At 44.9% G+C, this 26715-nt stretch overlaps 1 protein-coding gene across 2 annotated transcripts in view; it reads right to left on the bottom strand.

Moving 5' to 3' along the window:
- ARHGAP31 (Rho GTPase activating protein 31) overlaps positions 1–26715 on the bottom strand; it is a 203220-nt gene that overhangs the window by 107763 nt on the left and 68742 nt on the right. For both annotated transcript variants that reach the window (XM_073668582.1, XM_073668581.1), the window contains exons 2-3: positions 5425–5527; positions 3569–3713 (exon numbers count right to left, since the gene is read on the bottom strand). In XM_073668582.1, the coding sequence (XP_073524683.1) occupies positions 3569–3713; positions 5425–5527 (248 nt within the window). The remainder of the gene's footprint in view (positions 1–3568; positions 3714–5424; positions 5528–26715) is intronic.

The following is a 26715-nucleotide window of genomic DNA, read 5'->3' as shown; positions in this document are numbered from 1 at the left end:
AAAATAAGTATTTTGCCAATTTTGCAAGTTTTCCCATCTACAAAGAATGGAGAGACAGAATCTAAAAATAAAACCCAGAAAATCACATTGTATGACTTTTACATAATTAATTTGCATTTTATTGCATGAAATAAGTATTTGTTACAATAGAAAAACAGAACTTAATATTTGGTACAGAAACCTTTGTTACAATTACAGAGGTCAGACGTTCCTGTAGTTCTTGACCAGGTTTGCACACACTGCAGCAGGGATTTTGGCCCCCTCCTCCATACAGATCTTCTCCAGATCTTTCAGGTTTCGGGGCTGTCGCTGGGCAACATTGAGTTTTAGTTTCCTCCAAAGATTTTCTATTGGGTTCAGGTCTGAAGACTGGCTAGGCCACTCCTGGACCTTGAAATTCTTCTTACAGAGCCACTCCTTAGTTGCCCTGGCTGTGTGTTGCAGGCTATTGTCATGCTGGAAGACCCAGCCACGACCCATCTTCAATGCTCTTACTGAGGGAAGGAGGTTGTTGGCCAAAACCTACATGCATGACCCCATCTATCCTTCCTTCAATACGGTGCTGTCGTCCTGTCCACTTTGCAGAAAAGCACCCCCAAAGCATGATATTTCCTCCACCATGCTTCACGGTTGGGATGGTGTTCTTGGCGCTGTAATCCTTCTTCTGCCTCCAAACACGGCGACTGGAGTTGATACCAAAAAGTTCTATTTTGGTCTCATGTGACCACATGACCTTTTGGTGAACTTCAAACAGGCCTGGACATGTACGGCTTGAGCAGGGAGACCTTGTGTGCCCTGCAGGATTTTAATCCATGATGGCGTAGTGTGTTACTAATGGTAATGTTTGAGACTGTGGTCCCAGCTCTCTTCAGGTCATTGACCATGTCCTCCCGTGTAGTTCTGGGCTGATTCCTGACCTTTCTCAGAATCATCCTTACCCCACGAGGTGAGATTTTGCATGGAGCCCCAGACCGAGGAAGATTGACAGTCATCTTGGTGTCTTCTATTTTCTAATAATTGTGCTAACAGTTGTTGCCTTCTCACCAAGCTGCTTGCCTATTGTCCTGTAGCCCATCCCAGCCTTGAACAGGCCTACAATTTTGTCCCTGGTGTCCTTAGACAGCGCTTTGGTCTTGGCCACGGTGGAGAGGTTGGAGTGTGATTGATTGTGCAGACAGGTGTCTTTTATACAGGTAATGAGATGAAACAGGTGCAATTAATAAGGTAATGAGTGCAGAGTAGGAGGGCTTCTTAAAGAAAACCTAACAAGTCTGTGAGAACCTGAATTCTAGCTGGTTGATAGGTGATCAAATACTTATTTCATGCAATAAAATGCAAAAATCATACAATGTGAGTTTCTGTTTTTTTATTTTTACATACCGTCTCTCACAGGTGAAGTGTACCTACGATAAAAATTACAGACCTCTCCATTCTTTGTAGGTGGGAAAACCTGCAAAATCAGTAGAGTATCAAATACTTATTTTCCCCACTGTATATGTATGAACATGTGCATGTATATGAAAATATCTATCTATCTATATATATATATAATCGTCTTATCTCGTCTGTCTGTCTGTCTGTGTGTCTGTCTGTCCAGAAAATCCCGCGTCGCTCATTGGTCCGCCAGCGGCCAATCAGCGCCGCGGGATTTCTGAAAAAAGATGGCGGCCGTTAGCGGCTCATTTGCGGGATTTGCGGGACGGAGCTCAGTGGCGATGCAGCCGGGAGATGACCGGCGCGAGGCGCTCATCTCCCGGCCGGTACCAGCAGAAGGGACCCGACCGCCGGACCCATCTGCGGGACGGAGATGCAGCCGGGAGATGAGCGGCGCGATGCGCTCATCTCCCGGCCGGTAACAGCGGAAGGACCGCCGGCGCCGCTGACCTCCATGCGGAAGGGAGGACCTGGGAGCGGCGCTGCGGGTCGGGATACTTCTGCTGCCAGCGCCCGCTATGTCCCGGGTTCTCGCAGCGGAAGTAGCCGCACAGGCAGCGCCGCTCCCCGGTCCTCACCAAGACGATTCGATGATTGGTCGCGGTCTTCGGACCCGACCAATCACTGATCTTAGCGCAAAACTTAAATACCGCTGTGCTGATTGGTCGCCGACGCTGCCCGCGACCAATCACCGATTTGGGCGCCAAATTTAAATATCGGCCGCGACCAATCAGCACAGCGGTGTTTAAATGTGGAGCCAAGATCGGTGATTGGTCGCGGCCGATATTTAAATTTGGCGCCCAAATCGGTGATTGGTCGTGGTCAGCGTCCGCGACCAATCAGCACAATAGTGTTTAACTTTGGCGCCAAAATCAGTGATTGGTCGCGGGCCAGGACAGCGACCAATCACCGATTTGTGCGGCAGATTTAAATAGCGGCCGCGACCAATTAGATGTCAGCGCCGCTCCCCGGTCCTCCCTTCACACCCTAGCCGCTGATCTCCCCACAGTATCCGCATGGTGTTACAAAGGTCCGGACATTTGTGTTAAAAATCGGTGATTGGTCGCTGGCGCTGCCCGCGACCAATCACCGATTTGGGCGCCAAATTTAAATATCGGCCGCGACCAATCAGCACAGCGGTGTTTAAATGTGGAGCCAAGATCGGTGATTGGTCGTGGCTTATATTTAAATTTGGCGCCCAAATCGGTGATTGGTCGCGGGCATGTAACACCATGCAGATACTGTGGGGACATCAGCGGCTAGGGTGTGAAGGGAGGACCGGGGAGCGGCGCTGCGGGTCGGGATACTTCTGCTGCGAGCAGTCGCTCATGTCCCGGGTTCTCGCAGCGGAAGTATCCGCACAGGCAGCGGCGCTCCCCGGTCCTCACTAATACAATTCCGCTCCCCGCTCCTCACCAATACGATTCGCTGATTGGTCGCGCTCTCCGCACGCGACCAATCACTGATCTTGGCGCTAAAGTTAAACACCACTCTGCTGATTGGTCGAGGCCGCTGCCTGCGACCAATCACCGATTTGGGTGCCACATTTAAATAGCGGCCGCGACCAATCACCGACCTTGGCGCCACATTTAAACACCGCTGTGCTGATTGGTCGCGGACTCCAGCCGCGACCAATCAACGAGATTGGCGCCAAATTTAAGCAACGCTCTGCTGGTTGATCGCGGTCGCTGGCCGAGATCAATCAGCAATATTGGCGCCAAATTTAAAAACCGCTCTGCTGATTGGTTGAGGCCGCCAGCCGCGAACAATCAGCGAGATTGGCGCCAAATTTAAACACCGCTCTGCTGATTGGTTGAGGCCGCCGGCCGCGAACAATCAGCGAGATTGGCGCCAAATTTAAACAACGCTCTGCTGATTGAGCCCCGCTGGCCGCATACATATTCTAGAATACCCGATGCGTTAGAATCGGGCCACCATCTAGTATATACATAACAGTATACATGTCCGCTATGACAGCAGCACTCTTGAATCTGGCTGCACATAGACGATGACTCTCGGCCAGGGCTCTTCATACAGTTGAGCGGAGTCCTTGGCTGAGTAGGGCGTAATGTCCCATTTCTCCGGTCGGCCCCCACCGGACACACAGACGTCAGCGGAGCAGACAGTGGCTTACCGTGAACTTCGTGTACAGCTGGTAGGTGAGCAGTGGGTTGGGGAGCTCCCGGAAGTACAACTTGCACAGCGACCCCACACAGTGAATGTCCTGGAGGTAAACTTCTCTGGTCAGGTCCGGGCATTGGTCAGAGACAAACTCCTGCCTGAAAAAGAAAACCGGTCTGGCTGAGACCACACTTCACATTTAGGTCATTTTCCAGGATTTCTCCTGCTAGATAATTAGCAGTTATTAATATCCGGTAATTAGAAGATAAACAGCGATCACATTAATGGGCCGGCGGGGCACCGGGCCGGCAGATGGTCCTGTGTGAGCGCACCCAATTATTACAGTCTGCACGGCGCCATTAATAGCAGAATACTGACCTACATCCTATCCACTACGGGACGCGATTAGTACCGACCCCGATAATACTGGAGGCTCATTAATGATGTGATTAGCGCTGGTTCTGAACTCCGCGGTGATATCGTTTTTTTGTCATTAGTTTATTTTATTCTATAAAATATTGTACAGATTTAAAAAAAAAAGGATCTTCTGCTGCTGCCTGGAGACCATCAGTTTTTTTTTTCTGATGTATTATTTTAATCGTCTCAGCAGTATACAGTGCAGGCTGATTCGTGTCACCTACGGAGACTAAAAAAGTCATAAAAAAAATATATAAAAGTCCAAAGTATATAAAAGTTGTAGCCCTGCCCCTCCTTTTCTTTCCTTTGAGCAAAAATATATAAATTAAATAAACATATTTTGGTCTCGCCGCATCCGTAAAAGTCCCAACTATCAAAGTATAAAAATTGGTTAACCCGTAAGATAGACAGAAAAGAAATCAAAAATCCAGAATCGTAGTTTTTGGTCGCCGACTTGCCGCCCTTTCCCCCCCAAAAATGCAACAAAAAGCACTTAAAAAGATTTCACGTCACGTGCCTCAAAATTATATAAGAAAAAACACGTCGCTACATAAAAACAAGCCCTCGCACAGCCGCATCGAGAAAAAAATACAAAATTTATGAGTCTCAGAAAATGGTGACAAATTTGGTAAAAAAAAAGAAAAGTTCCACTTAAGTAAACAAAAATCCTTGACAGGTTTGGTATCGTCGCAATCGTACTGCTCTGGAGAGTCACGTTTTTGGGTAATTTTTACCGCATAATGAATGCAGTAGAAACAAAACCCCAAAAAAACAATGGCGGAATTGCATTATTTCACCATTTCACCCAACTTGAATTTTTTTTTTACCATTTTTCAGTTCATGGTATGGTAAAGTAAATGGTATCATTCAAAGCTTCAACTCGTCCTGCAGAAAACAAGCCCTCATACGGCTGTGTGGATGGAAAAATAAAAAAAAGTTATGGCTCCTGGAGGAAGAAGAGGAAAAAACAAAAGCGCAAAAAATAAAAAATGACCCAGGCGGGAAGTGGTCTGGTAAAATAAAAGTTGCACTGTGTTTGGTTAGTATGGGCAACAGATAGTTGTAATAAACGATATTATGTGCTCTGCTGTGTTCTGATTCACTCGTTAACACCTTAAAGGGTTTTTCCAAAGTTATCCCATATCCATTGGGACTTTGATGGTGGTCCCACTCCTAGACAATCCAGAAGAAATCATCTCATGCTGGATTAGAAAGAGTTTAACCTGATAATCCAGACTTTAAGGCTTAGGTGATGCTGTGTCAATGACTTTTCTAAAAATATTTTCTTGAAGAAGTTGTATTTTTCAGTTGTAATACCAGCTTTCACCACTTTGCGGAAGGACCAGTTCTGCCATAGACAGCAATGTAACAGCGCCACCTTTTTTATTTTTAGTAAATTGCTTCCTTTTTGCTCATTTAATGGATGTCTGTAAACAGGAAGGCAGAAGTTACCTTAGTTTCTGTATATTTGATGTGACTCCTGATAGGCGGTAGATACCATCCACGACCCCGTGCTCCTCGATAAACTCTGCGCAGCTTTTCAACACAAGGGGAACTAAGGGAGAAAAAGAGAAGAAGGGATGGCGTCACTGGGAGATAAAAGAGTCGCTCACGTTCATAGATCACAATCAGAGATTAAAATCCATGAAAGTAAGTCATCTGAATACAACACGATCTCTATGGATGGACGTATAGATACAGCAGAACAGAGTTTGTTGTGTGGCACTACCCAGGGCGACGTCACAGCGTTTAATCAGTAATCTTACATAGCACATATGTTGGTAGATCATGAGGAATTGGAGCTCAAAAGTACAACAGAAAGTTGCAGAACTTTTCTAACTTAAAAATGGAACAATCCCTTTAAATCACTAGTGAAAGGATATAATACGCAGCTTTATAACACCCGACATGAGTGGACACGAGGTAGAGAGTCAGTGACTGGTTGTAGTGGGCGCTCCGGGCCCATTCGTCTCGGATGACACTGTATTTACTCCACATGTCAGCAGATACTTATGTTATCAGTTTTCATTACCACTTGTCCTAAACACCTGAGAGGCCGCGCTTCCACATTCTTGGGACGAGGCCGAATACTCCTCCATCATCCTCCTCTGTGATCATGCCTCCCCTTCCCATGCCTCCTCTTTCCTACTCAGTTTCCATCGTCCTTAACACATTAAGGTCCCAGGTACAAATCCGACAAAGATAATATTTGGAATTTGTGTGTTCTTTTTGGTTTGTTACAACATTTTTTCAAAAATCCAAAAACATGTTTTCATTGTTTTCTCTAAAAAGCTCAGCACTGGACTACGCTAACTCGATTACCGAATGCGTGACCACCAACCACTCCACACAAACTTCTAATAACGATGGTGGTTATGTCTGGAGGAACAGGGGGCTCAGGATTCTCAATCTAGTAATTGAGAAAATGATAACCTGTCCTTCTTTGGACAGCCTTGACCCTTCTGGGATGGAGTCATTTTATGGCCAAAAATATAGATTGGCTACATAGAGAGGACCATTTGCCGTTCCGTAGAGTTGATAAAATTTACCCCCTCTATCACAGCTTCCACTACTTGAGATTGGCTTCCAACTAGAAATTAGACCACAGTCATTGGGAATTATGACCATTTATCATGATCGGTGTCGGGCACTCATTATTTCAGTGCAGCCCTGTTTGCAAATTTGTCCAAGCATTTTATAGCTCTTGGTTTATTTTCGGGATTATGCTAAAATAAAAGAAAACTTTCTTCAAGTGTTTGTTTGCCACAAATATGGGCGCTCATTCACTGCAATGGAAAAACATTTCAAGAGCATAAGAGTTCCCTTCACGTAAACTAAGAACCCTACCATGAAGAACATCTCTCAACCATCTTCTTGGTACCAAAAACATCCCCAAACTATCTTCCTGATATCTACTATGAAGAATATTTCTCAATCATCTTCCTGGCACTAGCCATGAAGAACATGGTTTCTACCAACAAGAACATCTCCCAATTATCGTCCTGTACCACCTAAATCGGGAAACTTTGATAACACAACTATAAAGAACATTTCCCAATCATCTTCCTGGCACCAATCATGTAGGAACATCTCCAAACCATCTTCCTGGTACCTACTACGAAGACCATCTCCTAATTATTGTCCTGTACCACCTAAATTGGGAAACTTTTATAACACAACTATGAAGAACATCTCTCAATCATCTTCCTGGCACCAACCATGAAGAACATCTCCAAAATATCTTTCTGGTGCCAATTATGAAAAACATCTTCCAACCATCTTCCTGGTATCTATTTCGAAGAACATCTCTCAATTATCTTCTTGGTACCACCTGAATTGGAACCTTTTATAACACAATCTAATAACATCTTCCTGGCACCAATCATGTAGGAACATCTCCAAACCATCTTCCAGGTACCTACTACGAAGACCATCTCCTAATTATTGTCCTGTACCACCTAAATTGGGAAACTTTTATAACACAACTATGAATAACATCTCCCAATCATCTTCCTGGCACCAACCAAGAATAGCATCTCCAACATAACCATCTTTCTGGTGCCAAAAATGAAGCACATGTTCCAACCATCTTCCAGGTAAATGCCAAACCCCTGCTGGACCAGCAGATGATGAAGCAATATTTGTCAGTCAAAGGAACAAGTCTCCTTTGTCATCGAGACTAGTAATGGGGTATGGAAAATTCTCGATAACTCATCACTTAAAACAAAATTGAGAATGGAAGTACTAAATGGTTTCTATCAACCTCAATTGCTCACGTGTTTAATTTACAGGTAAACTGATTATTCCAGGGTAAGACTATCTCATTGTAGCACCTCTTTTCTCTGGATAACAGATTTGTGTCCAGAAAAAGGTCCCTCTTGTAGTACATCCACACAGGGCAAGATAATAGAAAGGGTACAAGAAAAATGTGTTGGTGGTCTTTAACCAGGAGACCCTACAGGCATCTAAATAGCATTTGGTGATGCCCTCCTGATCAGAAGAGGTAGGGTGGTGGCCATTCTTCTCACACAGAGCTCACCTAGCTCTGAAACTCCAAAGGGATCTTAGACATGTAATAGGAGGACCCCGCCGTCCCTAATCCGACCACCCCACTACAACCTGAATCTGAAACAGAGTTTTCCAAAGTGAACAACCCCTCTTGGTCAGGGAAACCCACCGTTCATCTGCAGGATGTGCACTAAATCGTAGTTTATACTGGACAGAGGAAATTTTGGAATGTCATTTAAAGGAACGCGTCACCATAGCAGGGCATGACAGCTATTGGAAAATCATGGTAAATAGGACAATTCATTTTCAGGAAAGCAATCATCCGTCTCTCCCATCATGATCACACCCAGCTGCTGCCATCACGGCGTTGTCCTTTTTTTTCCTTTCTAGAGGCAAAAACAGTCTGCTGACAGCAGCTGAGGCCGACTACCCGGTGCCTCCTACAGAGATGCCAGCTGGGTCCACGTGCTCAGGACGTCTGCAATGCTTGTGATGCAGGAGCACATCTGTATCATCTGATTTCAAGAAGATTGTACACAGCTGCGCCAGCAACCACACAAATATCCCATAGTCAGGTCAGGTGCCTAAGGCAACAGTGTATAATGCTATAGACTCCTGTCAACACATTCGTTTCTGTAAACAGAGACTATATACATAAAACAGTTTGTGAAGTCAACAAGTAGATCACTGAAAATGCAGCCTTCATTAGAAAGTAGGTACATCACTGAGAATGCAGCCTATCCATTCACTAGAGAGCTTTGACATCACTGAGAATGCAGCCTATCCATTCACTAGAGAGCGGTGACATCACTGAGAATGCAGCCTATCCATTCACTAGAGAGCGGTGACATCACTGAGAATGCAGCCTATCCATTCACTAGAGAGCGGTGACATCACTGAGAATGCAGCCTATCCATTCACTAGAGAGCGGTGACATCACTGAGAATGCAGCCTATCCATTCACTAGAGAGTGGTGACATCACTGAGAATGCAGCCTATCCATTCACTAGAGAGCAGTGACATCACTGAGAATGCAGCCTATCCATTCACTAGAGAGCGGTGACATCACTGAGAATGCAGCCTATCCATTCACTAGAGAGAGGTGACATCACTGAGAATGCAGCCTATCCATTCACTAGAGAGCGGTGACATCACTGAGAATGCAGCCTATCCATCCACTAGAGAGCTGTGACATCACTGAGAATGCAGCCTATCCATTCACTAGAGAGCGGTGACATCATTGAGAATGCAGCCTATCCATTCACTAGAGAGCGGTGACATCACTGAGAATACAGCCTATCCATTTACTAAAGAGCAGTGACATCACTGAAAATGCAGCCTATCCATTCACTAGAGAGCGGTGACATCACTGAGAATGCAGCCTATCCATTCACTAGAGAGCGGTGACATCACTGAGAATGCAGCCTATCCATTCACTAGAGAGCGGTGACATCACTGAGAATGCAGCCTATCCATTCACTAGAGAGCGGTGACATCACTGAGAATGCAGCCTATCCATTCACTAGAGAGCGGTGACATCACTGAGAATGCAGCCTATCACTGAGAATGCAGCCTATCCATTCACTAGACAGCGGTGACATTACTGAGAATGCAGCCTATCCATTCACTAGAGAGCGGTGACATCACTGAGAATGCAGCCTATCCATTCACTAGAGAGCGGTGACATCACTGAGAATACAGCCTATCCATTCACTAGAGAGCGGTGACATCATTGAGAATGCAGCCTATCCATTCACTAAAGAGAGGTGATATCATTGAGAATGCAGCCTATCCATTCACTAGAGAGCGGTGACATCACTGAGAATGCAGCCTATTCATTCACTAGAGAGCGGTGACATCACTGAGAATGCAGCCTATCCATTCACTAGAGAGCAGGGACATCACTGAGAATGCAGCCTATCCATTCACTAGAGAGCAGTGACATCACTGAGAATGCAGCCTATCCATTCACTAGAGAGCAGTGACATCACTGAGAATGCAGCCTCTCCATTCACTAGAGAGCAGTGACATCCCTGAGAATGCAGCCTATCCATTCACTAGAGAGCGGTGACATCACTGAGAATGCAGCCTATCCATTCACTAGAGAGCGGTGACATCACTGAAAATGCAGCATATCCATTCACTAGAGAGCGGTGACATCACTGAGAATGCAGCCTATCCATTCACTAGAAAGCGGTGACATCACTGAGAATGCAGCCTATCACTGAGAATGCAGCCTATCCATTCACTAGAGAGCGGTGACATCACTGAGAATGCAGCCTATCCATTCACTAGAGAGCACTGACATCACTGAGAATGCAGCCTATCCATTTACTAGAGAGCGGTGACCTCACTGAGAATGCAGCCTATCCATTCACTAGAGAGCGGTGACATCACTGAGAATGCTGCCTATCCATTCACTAGAGAGCGGTGACATCACTGAGAATGCCGCCTATCCATTCACTAGAGAGCGGTGACATCACTGAGAATGCAGCCTATCCATTCACTAGAGAGCGGTGACATCACTGAGAATGCAGCCTATCCATTCACTAGAGAGCGGTGACATCACTGAGAATGCTGCCTATCCATTCACTAGAGAGCGGTGACATCACTGAGAATGCCGCCTATCCATTCACTAGAGAGCGGTGACATCACTGAGAATGCAGCCTATCCATTCACTAGAGAGCGGTGACATCACTGAGAATGCAGCCTATCCATTCACTAGAGAGCGGTGACATCACTGAGAATGCAGCCTATCCATTCACTAGAGAGCGGTGACATCACTGAGAATGCAGCCTATTCATCACTAGAGAGCAGTGACATCACTGAGAATGCAGCCTATCCATTCACTAGAGAGCGGTGACATCACTGAGAATGCAGCCTATCCAATCACTAGAGAGCGGTGACATCACTGAGAATGCAGCCTATCCATTCACTAGAGAGCGGTGATATAACTTAGTAATTACACACCCTGCAATACTTTACTGTCACTGGGTGGATGTGAGATATAAATTAGAAGCAGTAATCTGTTATCTGATCTCAGTTCTGGGGTCAGCAGTGATGTATTGTGCGAACTGTTGGTTCTGGATACGGAGCGCGCTCTCTGGGACTTATTACATAACATTTGGCTCTGAACCGCGTGTGACAATTAGATTAAACTAACAAGTAAAGACGATGATAAGGCTGAACTAATTCCTCATGTAGGAAACGAGTAACCAGAAGATTAATGACCGTGCAGTGACCATGCCTCCCAGCCACAGCACAACAACCTGCTTGCCAAAATCTCTGATTGCATGAACCTTGCCCAATTACTCAGAACCCGCTGGGTACGGCTGAGGTCACCACTTTGCTGTTTACCTGGCACATATTTATTCTTAAAGGGACTGCAATATGAAAGAATCAATTAGATTCACTTTCCTCAAATTGTGCCACCCTTGATCTCTGGCCATGTGTGGTATCGCAGGTTAATTAATTTGAATAAGGCTGAGTTGCAATACCAAATACAGCCAAAGATGGCGCAGTTTGCAAAAAGAGGCAAACTTTTCTGTTCCAATGAGACGCACCCCTCTAAATGTTTCCATTCATTTCAATGAGAATTCAAAGTGGTTTAGTCTGTACCAGCTCCATTGGGATCGGGTATTTTTTTTTAGAATCCAAAAAATATTGCTTAAAAGGTTCATCCACGTGTCCAAATGGACATTTTCCATAAAAATTAAATATTAAAAAAATATTTTAAAAATCAGGTTTTTGTAGGGAAATGGTCGCCAGACAGAAATATTCAACGGAACTTTCAACTTTTTTAATTCAAAGAGATTGGGAAGTAAAAATCATCAGAAAATATGTTATTGTCACCATTGATTTTTTTGCTGGGTTCTTCCTCCCATCTTTATTTTTCTTCCCCCAATTGATCAAATTTATTAGATATGAGGCATGTGGTAAGAGCTTAAAAAAGGATCTTAAAAAAAAATGGAAAAAAAAATCAGACAGCAGGAAGCCTTTTATATTTCTGCAGTGCCCCCAGAGGTGAATTGGAGTATTACACAACTTTCCTTTAAATGTAATGAACTGTCCGTGTAATGAATGGACGTGTCGGGTCCTCCAGAACTAGAGAGTTTATCTTATGAAAGTCCTCAATGGGACAATTCCCTGTAGGATTTTTATTTTTTTAAACCTGACATCAACTTAGTCTTGGGAAGACAGATATAAATAAAATATTTAAAATCGGGAGTTTTCTTTTACTTTTGTAAAATTTGATTTAAAAACAAATTTAAGAACTAAATTGAAAAAAAAAAAAAAAAAAAATGTTCATAAATTAGTCATGATTCCCAAAAAAAAGTGACATAAAAAGTTTTAAAACTAAAAAGAAAATCATTACTTACCATAAAGAAAATAAAAAAAATAAAGTTATTATTATCTGGTCTATGAGAATATAAAATTAATCAAACCAAATAATCAATGGAAAAAAAAACATAAAATGCCAGAATTTTTGGTCACCATACCTCCCCAAAACATGAAATCAAAGCGTAATATAAGTCCCAAAATGGGATTGATAAAAATGGCAGATCAGCACACAAAAAACAAAGCCCTCACAGATTCATCAAACAAAAAAAAAAAGTTAGGGGTCTCGGAAAATTACTACAAATTTTTTTTTTTTTCCTTGAAAAGTTATAAGTCTGTCTTTTTCATAATTGTACGGACCAGAAGAATGATGTTGCCATTTAACCGCACAAAAGCAAACCCCCAAAAAACTATTTTCGCCTCTTTTTTTTTTTTTTGGCATTTTTCAGTACATTGTATGGTAAAGTTAATGGCGTCATTTAAAACTACAACTTGTCTCACAAATAACGAGCCCTCATATGGAGATGAGGATGGAAAATTAGGGTTGTGGTTCTTGGGAGAAGGGGAGGAAAAAAACAAAAGCGGGCAAACTTAAAAAGGTCCAAAAGAGACCTAAGTTCATGATGAACTTAAAAGGACTGAACTGCAATACCAGCCTCAGCCTTTAGACAAGGGTGGCGCTGTTTCTTGAGGAAAAAATCTGATTCTTTTTCTTCTAATGTAAAAAAAAAAAACATTTAAGAAAAAAGAATGAAATGTAAGCAGAAAACGTCGGGCCGGGTCATTCCCCTTCCACCAGGTGAGCGTCTAATGATCTTATTGTTACACCAAGGACTGTTGTAATTGAAAGCAGAAATCTTTCCTGAAAAAGGTCAAATCAAGTCACAAAACATGGATCAGATTGTTCACAAAGTCAGCAGAACTCTCTCCTGTTCTGTCGGGACGACAATAGAAACCAGATGCTGAAGAAGAAAGGAACATTTTCATCTGAAACCGTGGAAAAGCACGGCAAAAGGGTGACGGCGAGAATAGCTGCGCTGGGACTGTAACACATCCATCCTTAGATCACTCCGTCAATTACAGTTTTGTAGCAAAGAATAACTGTGCGGCTGAAAAGGAAAAAAAAAAAAAAGGGAAAAATTGCTACAAATGTGACAATGAAAATTATTTTGTGAATTGAAATAACGTGTAGTTTTTGTGGTTGAAAAAAAAAATGGAAACACAGAATTGAAAACTGTGGAACAGAAGAATGTTTACAAACAAAGAATGTTACTTTGTGACACAACTCGGAATCTTTGTGGTACAGTTGCATTCTGTGGTGTCCGTGGTATTTTAAGGAATATTTCAGTTTTGTCGCAAGGAATATTTGTTGTGGTCTGCTCAATGTCACACAGACATCAACGAGCGCTCAGATAAGTGTATATGGCATCAATTAGACGAAATAATATAATGCTGAGCATATGGTGACATTAGTAACAAATTTCGTTTTGAAGCATCAAATAAAATTCAAATGGACAAGAAGCAGAGAGCGTCTCCAGCAGGTGCTTACATCAAAGAGGAGCATGGTGTCACTAGCCTCAGCGATCACTGCCTACAGGCCAAAGCAAAAGAAAACAAGACTCAACAGCATCATCTGAATATACCCATATTATATCTATAATGCAAGGTACAAACACGTTCATACTTCATTATGCTTCTACCTGATAAATGTAGATCTATGTAGCACTATATTTCTGTCTATTGGGGTAAGCATTACAGTAATTATTGTAATACTGCCCCCTATGTACTAGAATATAAACTACTATAATACTGCCCCTATGTACAAGAATATAACTACTATAATACTGCCCCCTATGTACAAGAATATAACTACTATAATACTGCCCCCTATGTACAAGAATATATCTACTATAATACTGCCCCTATGTACAAGAATATAACTACTATAATACTGCCCCCTATGTACAAGAATATAACTACTATAATACTGCCCCTATGTACAAGAATATAACTACTATAATACTGACCCCTATGTACAAGAATATAACTACTACAATACTGCTCCTATGTACAAGAATATACTGTAACTACTATAATACTACTCCTATGCACAAGAATATAACTACTATAATACTGCTCCTATATACAAGAATATAACTACTATAATACTGCCCCCTATGTTCTAGAATATAACTACTATAATACTGCCCCTATGTACAAGAATATAACTACTATAATACTGCCCCCTATGTAAAAGAATATAACTACTATAATACTGCTCCTATATACAAGAATATAACTACTATAATGCTGCCCCTATGTACAAGAATATAACTACTATAATACTGTTCCCTATGTACAAGAATATAACTACTATAATACTGCCCCTATGTACAAGAATATAACTACTATAATACTGCTCCTATGTACAAGAATATAACTACTATAATACTGCCCCCTATGTACAAGAATATAACTACTATAATACTACTCCTATGTACAAGAATATAACTACTATAATACTGCCTCCTATGTACAATAATATAACTTCTATAATACTGCTCCTATGTACAAGTATATAACTACTATAATACTGCTCCTATGTACAAGTATATAACTACTATAATACTGCCCCTATGTACAAGAATATAACTACTATAATACTGCCCCTATGTACAAGAATATAACTACTATAATACTGCCCCTATGTACAAGAATATAACTACTATAATACTGCCCCCTATGTACAAGAATATAACTACTATAATACTGCTTCTATGTACAAGACTATAACTAGTATAATACTGCCCCCTATGTACTAGAATATAACTACTATAATATTGTTCCTATGTACAAGAATATAACTACTATAATACTGCCCCTATGTACAAGAATATAACTACTATAATACTGCCCCTATGTACAAGAATATCTATCTATATAATCGTCTTATCCCGTCTGTCTGTCTGTCTGTCTAGGAAATCCCGCATCGCTCATTGGTCCAGCAGCAGCCAATCAGCGCCGCGGGATTTCTGAAAAAAGATGGCGGCCGTTAGCGGCTCATCTGCGGGACGGAGCTCAGCAGCGATGCAGCCGGGAGATAAGCGCCGCGAGGCGCTCATCTCCCAGCCGGTACCAGCAGAAGGACCTCGACCGCCGGACCCATCTGCGGGACGGAGATGCAGCCGGGAGATGAGCGTCGCGAGGCGCTCATGTCCCGGCCGGTAGCAGCGGAAGGACCGCCGGCGTCGCTGACCTCCATGCGGAAGAGAGGACCGGGGAGGGCCGCTGCGGGTCGGGAAACTTCTGCTGCGAGCGCCCGCTCATGTCCCGGGTTCTCGCAGCGGAAGTACCCGCACAGGCAGCGCAGCTCCCCGGTGCTCACCAAGACGATTCGATGATTGGTCGCGGTCTTCGGACCCGACCAATCACTGATCTTAGCGCAAAAGTTAAACACCACTGTGCTGATTGGTCGCGGACGCTGCCCGCGACCAATCACCGATTTTGGCGCCACATTTAAATATCGGCCATGACCAATCAGCACAGCGGTGTTTAAATGTGGAGCCAAGATCGGTGATTGGTCGTGGCCGATATTTAAATTTGGCGCCCAAATCGGTGATTGGTCGCGGGCAGCGTCCGCGAACAATCAGCACAGTAGTGTTTAACTTTGGCGGCAAGATCAGTGATTGGTCGCGGGCCAAGACGGCGACCAATCACCGATTTGTGCGGCACATTTAAATAGCGGCCGCGACCAATTGGATGTCAGCGCCGCTCCCCGGTCCTCCCTTCGCACCCTAGCCGCATGGATGTCAGCGCCGCTGCCTGTGCGGATTCTTCCGCTGCGAGAACCCGGGACATGAGCGGGCGCTTGCAGCAGAAGTATCCCGACCCGCAGCGCCGCTCCCCGGTCCTCCCTTCACACCCTAACCGCTGATGTCCCCACAGTATCCGCATGGTGTTACAAGGTCCGGACATTTGTGTTAAAAATCGCTGATTGGTCGCTGGCGCTGCCCGCGATCAATCACCGATTTGGGCGCCAAATTGAAATATCGGCCGCGACCAATCACCGATCTTGGCTCCACATTTAAACACCGCTGTACTGATTGGTCGCGGACGCTATTTAAATGTGGCGCCAAAATCGGTGATTGGTCGCGCCCAGCGTCGGCGACCAATCAGCACAGCGGTGTTTAAATGTGGAGCCAAGATCGGTGATTGGTCGCGGACGATATTTAAATTTGGTGCCCAAATCGGTGATTGGTCGCGGGCAGCGCCAGCGACCAATCAGCGATTTTTAACACAAATGTCCGGATCTTTGTAACACCATGCAGATACTGTGGGGAGATCAGCGGCTAGGGTGTGAAGGGAGGACCGGGGAGCGGCGCTGCGGGTCGGATACTTCTGCTGCGAGCAGTCGCTCATGTCCCGGCTTCTCGCAGCGGAAGTAGCGGTACAGGCAGCGGCGCTCCCCGGTCCTCACTAATACGATTCCGCTCCCCGCTCCTCACCAATACGATTCGCTGATTGGTCGCGCTCTCTGCACGCGACCAATCAGTGATCTTGGCGCTAAAGTTAAACACCGCTCTGCTGATTGGTCGCGGCCGCTGCCCGCGACCAATCACTGATTTGGGCACCACATTTAAATAGCGGCCGCGACCAATCACCAATTTTGACGCCACATTTAAACACTGCTGTGCTAATTGGTCGCGGATGCCAGCCACGACCAATCAGCGAGCTTGGCGCCAAATTGAAACAACGCTCTGCTGATTGGTCGCGGTGGCCGGCCGCGACCAATCAGCGATATAGACTGCAAATTTAAACGCCGCTCTGCTGATTGGTCGCGGCCGCCGCCGACCGCGGCCAATCAGCGAGATTGGCGCCAAATGTAAACACCGCTGTGCTGATTGGTCGCATCCGCCGGCCGGCCGAGACCAATCAGCGAGATTGCCGCCAAATTTAAACAACGCTCTCCGGTCCTCACTAACACAGTTCGTTGATTGGTTGCGGCCGCCACCCGTGACCAATCACCGATATTGCCGCCAAATTTAAACACCGTTTTGCTGATTGCGCCCGGTCGGCCGCATGCATATTCTAGAATACCCGATGCGTTAGAATCGGGCCACAATCTAGTATCTACTATAATACTGCCCCTATGTACAAGAATATAACTAGTATAATACTGCTCCTATGTACAAGAATATAACTACTATAATACTGCCCCTATGTACTAGAATATAACTACTATAATACTGCCCCCTATGTACAAGAATATAACTACTATAATACTGCCCCCTATGTACAAGAATATAATTACTATAATACTGCTCCTATGTACAAGAATATAACTACTATAATACTGCCCCTATGTACAAGAATATAACTACTATAATACTGCTCCTATGTACAAGAATATAACTACTATAATACTGCCCCCTATGTACAAGAATATAGCTACTATAATACTGCTCCTATGTACAAGAATATAACTACTATAATACTGCCCCCTATGTACAAGAATATAACTACTATAATACTGCCCCTATGCACAAGAATATAACTACTATAATACAGCTCCTATGTACAAGAATATAACTACTATAATACTGCTCCTATGTACAAGAATATAACTATAATACTGCTCCTATATACAAGAATATAACTACTATAATACTGCTCCTATGTACAAGAATATAACTACTATAATACTGCTCCTATGTACAAGAATATAACTACTATAATACTGCTCCTATGTACAAGAATATAACTACTATAATACTGCTCCTATGTACAAGAATATAACTACTATAACACTGCTCCTATGTACAAGAATATAACTACTATAATACTGCTCCTATGTACAAGAATATAACTACTATAATACTGCTCCTATGTACAAGAATATAACTACTATAATACTGCTCCTATGTACAAGAATATAACTACTATAATACTGCTCCTATGTACAAGAATATAACTACTATAATACTGCTCCTATGTACAAGAATATAACTACTATAATACTGCTCCTATGTACAAGAATATAACTACTATAATACTGCTCCTATGTACAAGAATATAACTACTATAATACTGCCCCCTTTGTACAAGAATATAACTACTATAATACTGCTCCTATGTACAAGAATATAACTACTATAATACTGCCCCCTTTGTACAAGAATATAACTACTATAATACTGCCCCTATGTACAAGAATATAACTACTATAATACTGCTCCTATGAACAAGAATATAACTATTATAATACTGCCCCGTATGTACAAGAATATAACTACTATAATACTGCCCCCTTTGTACAAGAATATAACTACTATAATACTGCTCCTATGTACAAGAATATAACTACTATAATACTGCTCCTATGTACAAGAATATAACTAATACTGCTCCCATTCAGTGTTAATTTTGTCTGTTAGAATAAGAACTGATCTACTATATAAATCAGCTTATCCCATCTGTCTGTCTGTCTGTCTGTCCAGGAAATCCTGCGTCACTGATTGGCCGCGGCCGGACCAATCAGTGACGCGGGATTTCAGAACAAGATGGCGGCCGTTAGCGGCTCATCTGCCGCGCGGAGGTCAGCGGCGATGCAGCCAGGAGATGACCGGTCACCCCCCGGCTGCTCGCAGCAGAAGTACCCCGACCGGCGGCGCCGCTCCCCGGTCCTCTCTTCACACTTGCCGTCAGGAGTTCAGCGGCCCTAGCCGCTGATCTCCCGACAGTAGTCGCATGGAGGTCAGCGGCGATGCAGCCAGGAGATGACCGGCTGGTAGCGGAAGTACCCGCACGGGCAGCGCCGCTCCCCGGTCCTCACTAACACGGTTCGCTGATTGGTCGCGCCCGGTTGCCCGCATATATATTCTAGAATACCCGATGTGTTAGGGCCACCATCTAGTATACAGATAAATGTGCTGCTCACAGTTGTCACTTCCCTTCCGCCACTACGTTCATCAGGTCATACAATGTTCATTACTGTACTCAGCTGCTCTTAGAGTTCATGTTCTCTCACATCTGAGAAATAATGGAAGAACAACAAATTCTGTGCTTCTTCTCTAGTAAATTCTTCACTTAAAGCTCCATAATAAAAAATATAAATACAAAAATATGGAGTAAAGTAACGAGTCCTTTCCAGCTCGTCCTGGGGCCACTTCTGGGAACATGAAGACCCCATTATTATCATACACTATGTTAAGTTGATTGGTGGAGCTTATGAACGAGGGTCGGTCTCAGTGGTGGCTTTCTGTGTATGTGATGGATATGGTTGGTATGTAGATTGTGTGTACGCTGGCCACGGGCCAGGACTGAGCAGCTGTAACAGGGGGACCCATTAACTAATAAAACATGACCAGGATGAAGACCCCAGCTGCTGGCAACATATCCATCACTTGAACACAATCCAGTCGGCTCCAGTCTTTTAAAGCCACAAGAAAAATGTATTCCACAATCTGTATACCGCACACTGGTGCAAATTGACCTTTACCGCCATCGTCAACATACTCTTTGCTCTATGGTTAGCTCTTAAAAGGGTTAAGAAAAATATGGTTGCTTTCTTCCAAAAATAGTGCCACACCTGTCTTTAGGTTCTTTATGGTATTACAGCTTAGCCCTATTTATTTCAATGGAACTGAATTGCAATACCACGTAAAACCAATAGGTAATGGTGGTGCTGGTTTTTTTTTTTACAAAAAAAGCATCTTACTTTTTCCAAAAACGGCACCACCCCTTTCTAGAGGCAGTATTTGGTATTGCAGCTTTGCACCATTCAGACTGATAGAGCTGAGCACTGGCATACCTCCAATAGTACCTGACCATGTGTCTGCTACGGGGCCCATGAGTTAGGGGGGCACAAGACTGCTCAGCACCATCCTCACCCCAACTGGCGTTACAATTTCAGTGATATTGGCATCCGCTTTATTAGGCTACCATCAAATATTCGTATGGCACGGGGTGCCGCCGGCTTGCCGTTTCCCCATTCAGTTTGTGCGTCAGAGTTTCAGTGAAGCAGGCGGGAAAATGTCACTAAATCGCGCCTGCTTTGTGGAGTCTCAGTCCACACAACACAGACCGAATTTCAGTGCTGCTCACCATTATTAGCACCCCTTCATTTTTTTCAAAGACTGCACAATATCTTCAGAAATAAATGGAAATTTACCAAAGTTATATCCTCAGGATTTTTTAATTAGTGGCCCAAAGTAATACAACAATAAAACATTGTTTTTCAACTTCAATGTTGCAATTTCAAATAAACAGCATGTGCAGCAATAAAGTCACCCCTAATTAATACTTGGTTGCCCCCCTAATTAATACTTGGTTGCCCCCCCTAATTAATGCTTGGTTGCCCACCCTTTGGCATTGTTGACAGCCTCCACACGTTTCTTGTAGCCACCTATAAGCTTCTTGCACTTCTCAGCTGGAATCTTCTCCCACTCTTCCTTTGCAGTTTGTTCAAGCTCTTGAATGTTTGCAGGGTTCTTTTTTCCAATGGCAGAGCTCTGTCCATTTTAAAACAGTCCATTTTTTCTTTTTCAACCATTTCTGTGTACTTTTGGATGTGTGCTTTGGGTCATTGTCTTGCTGGAGGACCCATGATCTTGTTACTCAAACCAAGTTTTCTTACACTGGGTAGGACATTTCGCTCTAAAATCTCTTGATAATTCTCTGATTTCATTATTCCTGTGATACGGTCAAGACCTCCAGTACCGGATGCAGAAAAGCAATCCCACAGCATTATGGATCCTCCACCATGCTTAACTGTTGTTAAGGTGTTCTTTTCCTTATAAGGTTGATTGTGCCGTCTGTAAACAAACTGTTGCTTTGCATTGCCAAAAAGTTCTATTTTTGTTTCATCTGTCCACAGAACATTTTCCCAGAAGGATTGTGATTTGTCAAGCTACTCTTGGGCAAAGATCAGTCATTCCTTTTTATGTCTTTTCTTCAGCAATGGTTTCTTCCTTGGCCTTCGCCCATAAACCTCTGCTTGGTTTAGTGTGCGGTGTATGGTACTTGTTGAAATCATGACCCCAGACTGTTCTAGGTTGGCCTTCCGGTCTTTAGTTATTTGACGTGGTGTTCTTTCCACCATTCGCACCAACCTTCGAAGACATCTCTTGTCAATTTTCCTCCTTCCCCCACGTCCAGGGAGGTTCTTGACGGTTCCGTGCTTGGCAAACTTCATAATAACATAGCACACTGTTGAAGCTGGGATACCAAGTTCCTTGGAGATGGCCTTATACCCTTTGGAAGTCTTGTGTTTTCTAATAATAGCAGTTCTGATGTACTCAGACAACTCATTTGTCTTCACCATTGTGACAAAGGAACAGGGCCTACCACATGGCTTTTTAAAACACTGAAGTCATCATTCATTGGCTAATTCACGTCACATGGGCACCGACAATTAATCACAGGTGAATATCTTTTGTGATTTACCACAGGAGAGTCAAAATGTGTTTCCATACTAAATTAATGTAAAGGTGCCAATACCAGTGACACAGCAAGCTTTAGGTTTTTCTATTTTTCCCTCCCATTGTTTTTTGTTTCAAATTATTGTTTCTCATTTGCTCTTTTGTATTTAACACGAGTCTCTATCCAAAAAAACTGTTTCACTTGATTCTTTTTTTTTCAGGAGATATTCCACATTATGTACTTACACTTCATGGGTGCTAGTAAAGATGAGCAGGACTGTATTGGGGGGAATGGTGCTAGGTAAGTAGTTTTATTTTATTAGTCATTAGTTGAAGGGGGCTGTGTGGGCACATCACACGGTGTGTGAGACAATCATACTGTGTGTGGGAAGCTATGGGGGCATCATAATGTGTATGGGAGGCTGTGAGGACATAATGTGTGTGAAAGGCGGTGAGGGGGTTCATACTATTTGTAGGAGGCTATGGTAGAATCATACTGTGTGTGGGAGGCTGTGGGGGCATCATACTGTGTGTGGGAGGTTGTGGGGGCATCATACTGTGTGTGGGAGGCTGTAGGGGCATCATACTATGTGTAGGACGCTGTGGGGGCAGCATACTGTGTGTGGGAGGCTGTGGGGGCATCATACTATGTGTAGGAGGCTCTGGGTGAATCATACTGTGTGTAGGAGGCTGTAGGGGAATCATACTGTGTTTAGGAGGCTGTGGGAGCATCATACTGTGTGTGAGGCTGGGGGTCATCATACTGTACGTGGGAGGCTGTGGGGCATCATACTATTTGTAGGAGACTCTGGGGGAATCATACTTTGTGTAGGAGGCTATAGGGGAATCATACTGTGTTTAGGAGGCGGTGGAAGCATTGTACTGTGTGTGAGGCTGTGGGGGCATCATACTGTCTTTTGGAGGCTGTGGGGGCATCCAACTGTGTGTAAGGCTTTGGGGGGGCATCATACTGTATGTGAGAGGCTGTGGGGGCATCATACTGTATGTGAGAGGCTGTGGGGGCAGCATACTATGAAAGAAAGGCTATGGGGGCAGCATATTGTGTGTGAGAGGCTTTAGGGCTTCCATACAATGTGTGGGGGTTATCATACTGTATATGGGGCTGTGGAAGACATAATACAGTGGGGGAGGCTGAGGGGTCTTCCATAATGTATATGGGGCTGTAGGATCCAATATACTATATGTGGAGGCTCTATCATACATTGTTTGGGGGCTATCAAACTGTCTGGAGTGTTGTGGAGACATTAAACTATGTTAGGGTAACTGGGAAATACAAAGTATGTGGGGAAATTGTGAAGGTTTAATATTGTAGGGTGGGGGGTACTGTGGGGGCATCATACTGTGTGGGGGGTACTGTGGGGGCATCATACTGTATTGGAGGCATTGTGAGGGCATCATACTTTGCTGCTGCTACTGTGCAGTCATCATATTGTGCATATCGGTATATTTGGGGGGGGGATTCACTGTGGAGTCACATATAAATATGTGTGGGGGAATTTTGGGGGTCATCATACTCTATGTGGGCCATCAGCACACCTATTCTATTGAATATTTAATTTGAAGGGAGGGTGGGTGTCTTATTAGAACTTTTGCTATGGGGCCCCACGATCTTTATGAACGCTTCAAGAGCTGAGCTGCAATCTTTTACTGATCCTTTAAAAGCACTTCTTCCAACAACAGCACCACCACTGTCAGCAGGTTGTGCTCGGTATTGCGGTTCTATACCATTCAGATTAAGGGAGTTCAGCTGTAATACCAGACACAACCTTAAACCAGCGGTGGCGCTCTTTTTGATTGCTAGATTCTAACCCTGCACTACCCTATTTTAAGACTAATAGCTACAATTCTATTAGTCATCTGGTAATGTTTTGCTTTTCTCATCCTTTTGTGACCCTTCACTTGTAGTTTTTGTGTCTTTCGTGATTAATACGACAATCGCGCAGTTTGCCAGACTGATCCTGTGATTTGAAGCCAGGAGCTCAGACCTTTCTCTCATTCATCACCGGGTGGTTACGAGCTCGTCCTGGACAATTCTGGTATATGGTGCATGTCTGGACTGTGAGTCTCACGCAGGGTCGGCGGGAACGTCGCACAGACAGTCGCTGCGTCTTCCTGTTTCCTTCTGTACATGAATCAGATGTGAGTCAACATAGCAAAGCAATCTATGACAGAGCAAAAGCGTCTCTTAAAGGGTCAGCAGTTCCATGCAAGTCTGAACGACTCTTCAGACTATGTGTGATCGGCCATACACTGGAAAATCCCATAGGGACAATTCTATAGGATTTATCCTTTGCAATTCCACTAAAACGCTCTCCCATACAAGCAGCGAATCGGCAAAAAATACTGCGATATTATCGATTTGCTAAATAAATGTGCATTTTCCTACTATGTTTGTGTTCGGTTTAAGTTACAGATTTTGTATCATGGCTTTGGCTTCAATTGCCACCATGGCTTCAGGTCATCTCCCCCTATATGTGTGCGATTACCTAATATTAACTTTTAGGGTTGTAGAAGAATCTTTACATGGTGACTATCAATTCCTTTACACAAAATTACGTTTTCAGATTTGAAAATCACTCAAAAGTTCTAGTTATGAGATGTCTCCTTTCTGTTTAACCTGCTGTACACTGCCTGTTGTCAAGTATAATCCATCTTCAGCAGTAGACATGCCAAGACAGATTGTAGGAAGTGAGAGTCTACGTCTCCCTACAGGAAACAGGGGCGTGACTATGCCTTACTGTAACGGGTCTGGGAGGCGGAACCTCTGAGCTACTATACAAGGGGGCGGTCCTTGTAAGGGAGCGGGTGGCGACCAGGGAAGACGGGCAGGAAGTCACAGCAGGTGACCGGGACAGTCTCTGAGTGAACGGGCTGGAGGTCACGGCAAGTGACCGGGGCAGTCTCTGGATGAACGGGCAGATGGTCACGGCAAGTGACCGGGGCAGTCTCTGAATGAACGGGCAGATGGTCACGGCAAGTGACCGGGGCAGTCTCTGAATGAACGGGCAGATGGTCACGGCAAGTGACCGGGGCAGTCTCTGGATGAACGGGCAGATGGTCACGGCAAGTGACCGGGGCAGTCTCTGGGTAAAGGGTTGGTACGACCTGTGGCGGCTGATGATAGACGTGAGCTCCCAGGTGAGCAGGCGAGAGTCTCTGGATGAACGGGTGGTCACAGCATGTGACGGCGGAGCCTCCAGGAAGACCAACAGACAGGCGGCAGATGAGCGCTCCCAGGTGAGCGGGCAGAAGTCTCTGGACAGGCGGGTGGTCACAGCACGTGACGGCAGAGCCTCCAGGTAGGCTAGCAGACAGGCAGCAGATGAGCGCTCCCAGGTGAGCGGGCAGGAGTCACTGGACAGGCAGGTGGTCACAGCACGTGACGGCGGAGCCTCCAGGTAGGCTAGCAGGCAGGTAGCAGATGTGTGCTCCCAGGTGAGCAGGCAAGCTGGTCCATAGACAGACTGACAGGAGTTGGAAGGCAGACCGTCGGACCTCAGGCAAGCAGGCAGGTGGCTGAAGTGCGCTCCCAGGTGAGCGGACAGGCTGGTCCTTAGACAGACTGACAGGAGTAGTAAGGCAGACCGTCGGACCTCAGACTAGCAGGCAGGTAGCAGATAATCAGGCAGGAATAAGACAGCAAGCTGGCAGGAATCTGGCAGGTATCTGGCAGGTAACTGGCAACGGGACCTGAGGGCTGAAGCAGAGTAGTGAACAGTGCAACAACATTGCTCGGGCACCTCCATTTTGGAGGAGGTGCCTTATATATGGTGAAGTCCTCCGGCCATTGGCCGGGGACTCCTTAGGACGGCGCGCACGGCCCCTTTAAGAGGGAGGGAGAGCGCGCGCGCGCGCCCTAAGCACAGTGGCCGGGAAGGAGCGCGCGCTGCCAGCAGAGCGGGAGGAGGACGCCGGGCACGGAGCAGAGAGGTGAGGGGAACAGCGTCCCTGCCTAGCAGAGGGCAGGGACGCCGGCGCTACAGTACCCCCCCCCTTTAGGCCCCCCCTTTTTTAGGCCAGACAGAAATTTAGCTAGGATAAGAGGGGCATGGATGTTCTCCCGGGGCTCCCACGTTCTCTCCTCAGGACCAAACCCCTTCCAATCTACTAGAAAAAAGGTCTTTCCTCTTACCCTTTTGGTGGCAAGAATGTTCTCTACCTCAAACTCGTCCTCAGCAGAAACCGGAGCAGGAGGCGTACCTGTAGACTTGGAAAAAGAGTTAAGTACCACAGGTTTGAGGAGAGATACATGGAAGGAGTTAGGGATCCGTAAGTTGGCCGAGAGTTTCAATTTATAGGCCACCGGGTTGATCTGACTGATGACCTCCAGAGGACCGATGAACCGAGGCCCTAACTTGTAAGAAGGTATCTTGAGTCAGACATATTTAGATGAGAGCCAGACTTTATCTCCAGGACGAAATTGTGGAGGATCCAGGCATTTTTTGTCAGCGTGTCTTTTCATCCGTTCGGACGACTGAAGGAGTGCGGATCGGGTACTCTCCCAAATGGAGGAAAATTTGCTAACGAGAGATTCCGCAGCCGGGTTGTCCACAGAGGTGGAGACAGGAAAAGGAATCCGAGGATGCTGACCGAAGACTACAAAAAACGGGGATTTGGAGGAGGATTCGCTCTCGTGATTGTTATAAGAGAACTCGGCCCATGGTAGGAGATCCACCCAGTCTGAATGATGGGCATTAACGAAGTGCCGGAGGTAACTGGTCAGGTTCTGATTGATCCGCTCCACTTGACCATTGGACTGTGGGTGGTAAGCGGAAGAGAAGTCCAGGGTGACATCTAGCAGTTTACAAGTGGCTCTCCAGAAACGTGAGGTGAACTGTACCCCACGATCCGACACGATGTGGAGGAGCAGGCCATGAAGACGGAAGATGTGGCGGATAAAGTCTTTAGCCAGCTCGGGTGCAGACGGGAGGGCTGGCAGGGGAATAAAGTGAGCCAT

Source organism: Phyllobates terribilis, unplaced genomic scaffold (genome assembly GCF_046119375.1).
Source record: "Phyllobates terribilis strain yellow unplaced genomic scaffold, ASM4611937v1 Scaffold_2__4_contigs__length_985480577, whole genome shotgun sequence".
Classification (NCBI taxonomy): domain Eukaryota; kingdom Metazoa; phylum Chordata; class Amphibia; order Anura; family Dendrobatidae; genus Phyllobates; species Phyllobates terribilis.
Note: the sequence above shows the minus strand (reverse complement) of the source record. Positions and strands in the feature narration are given on the sequence as shown.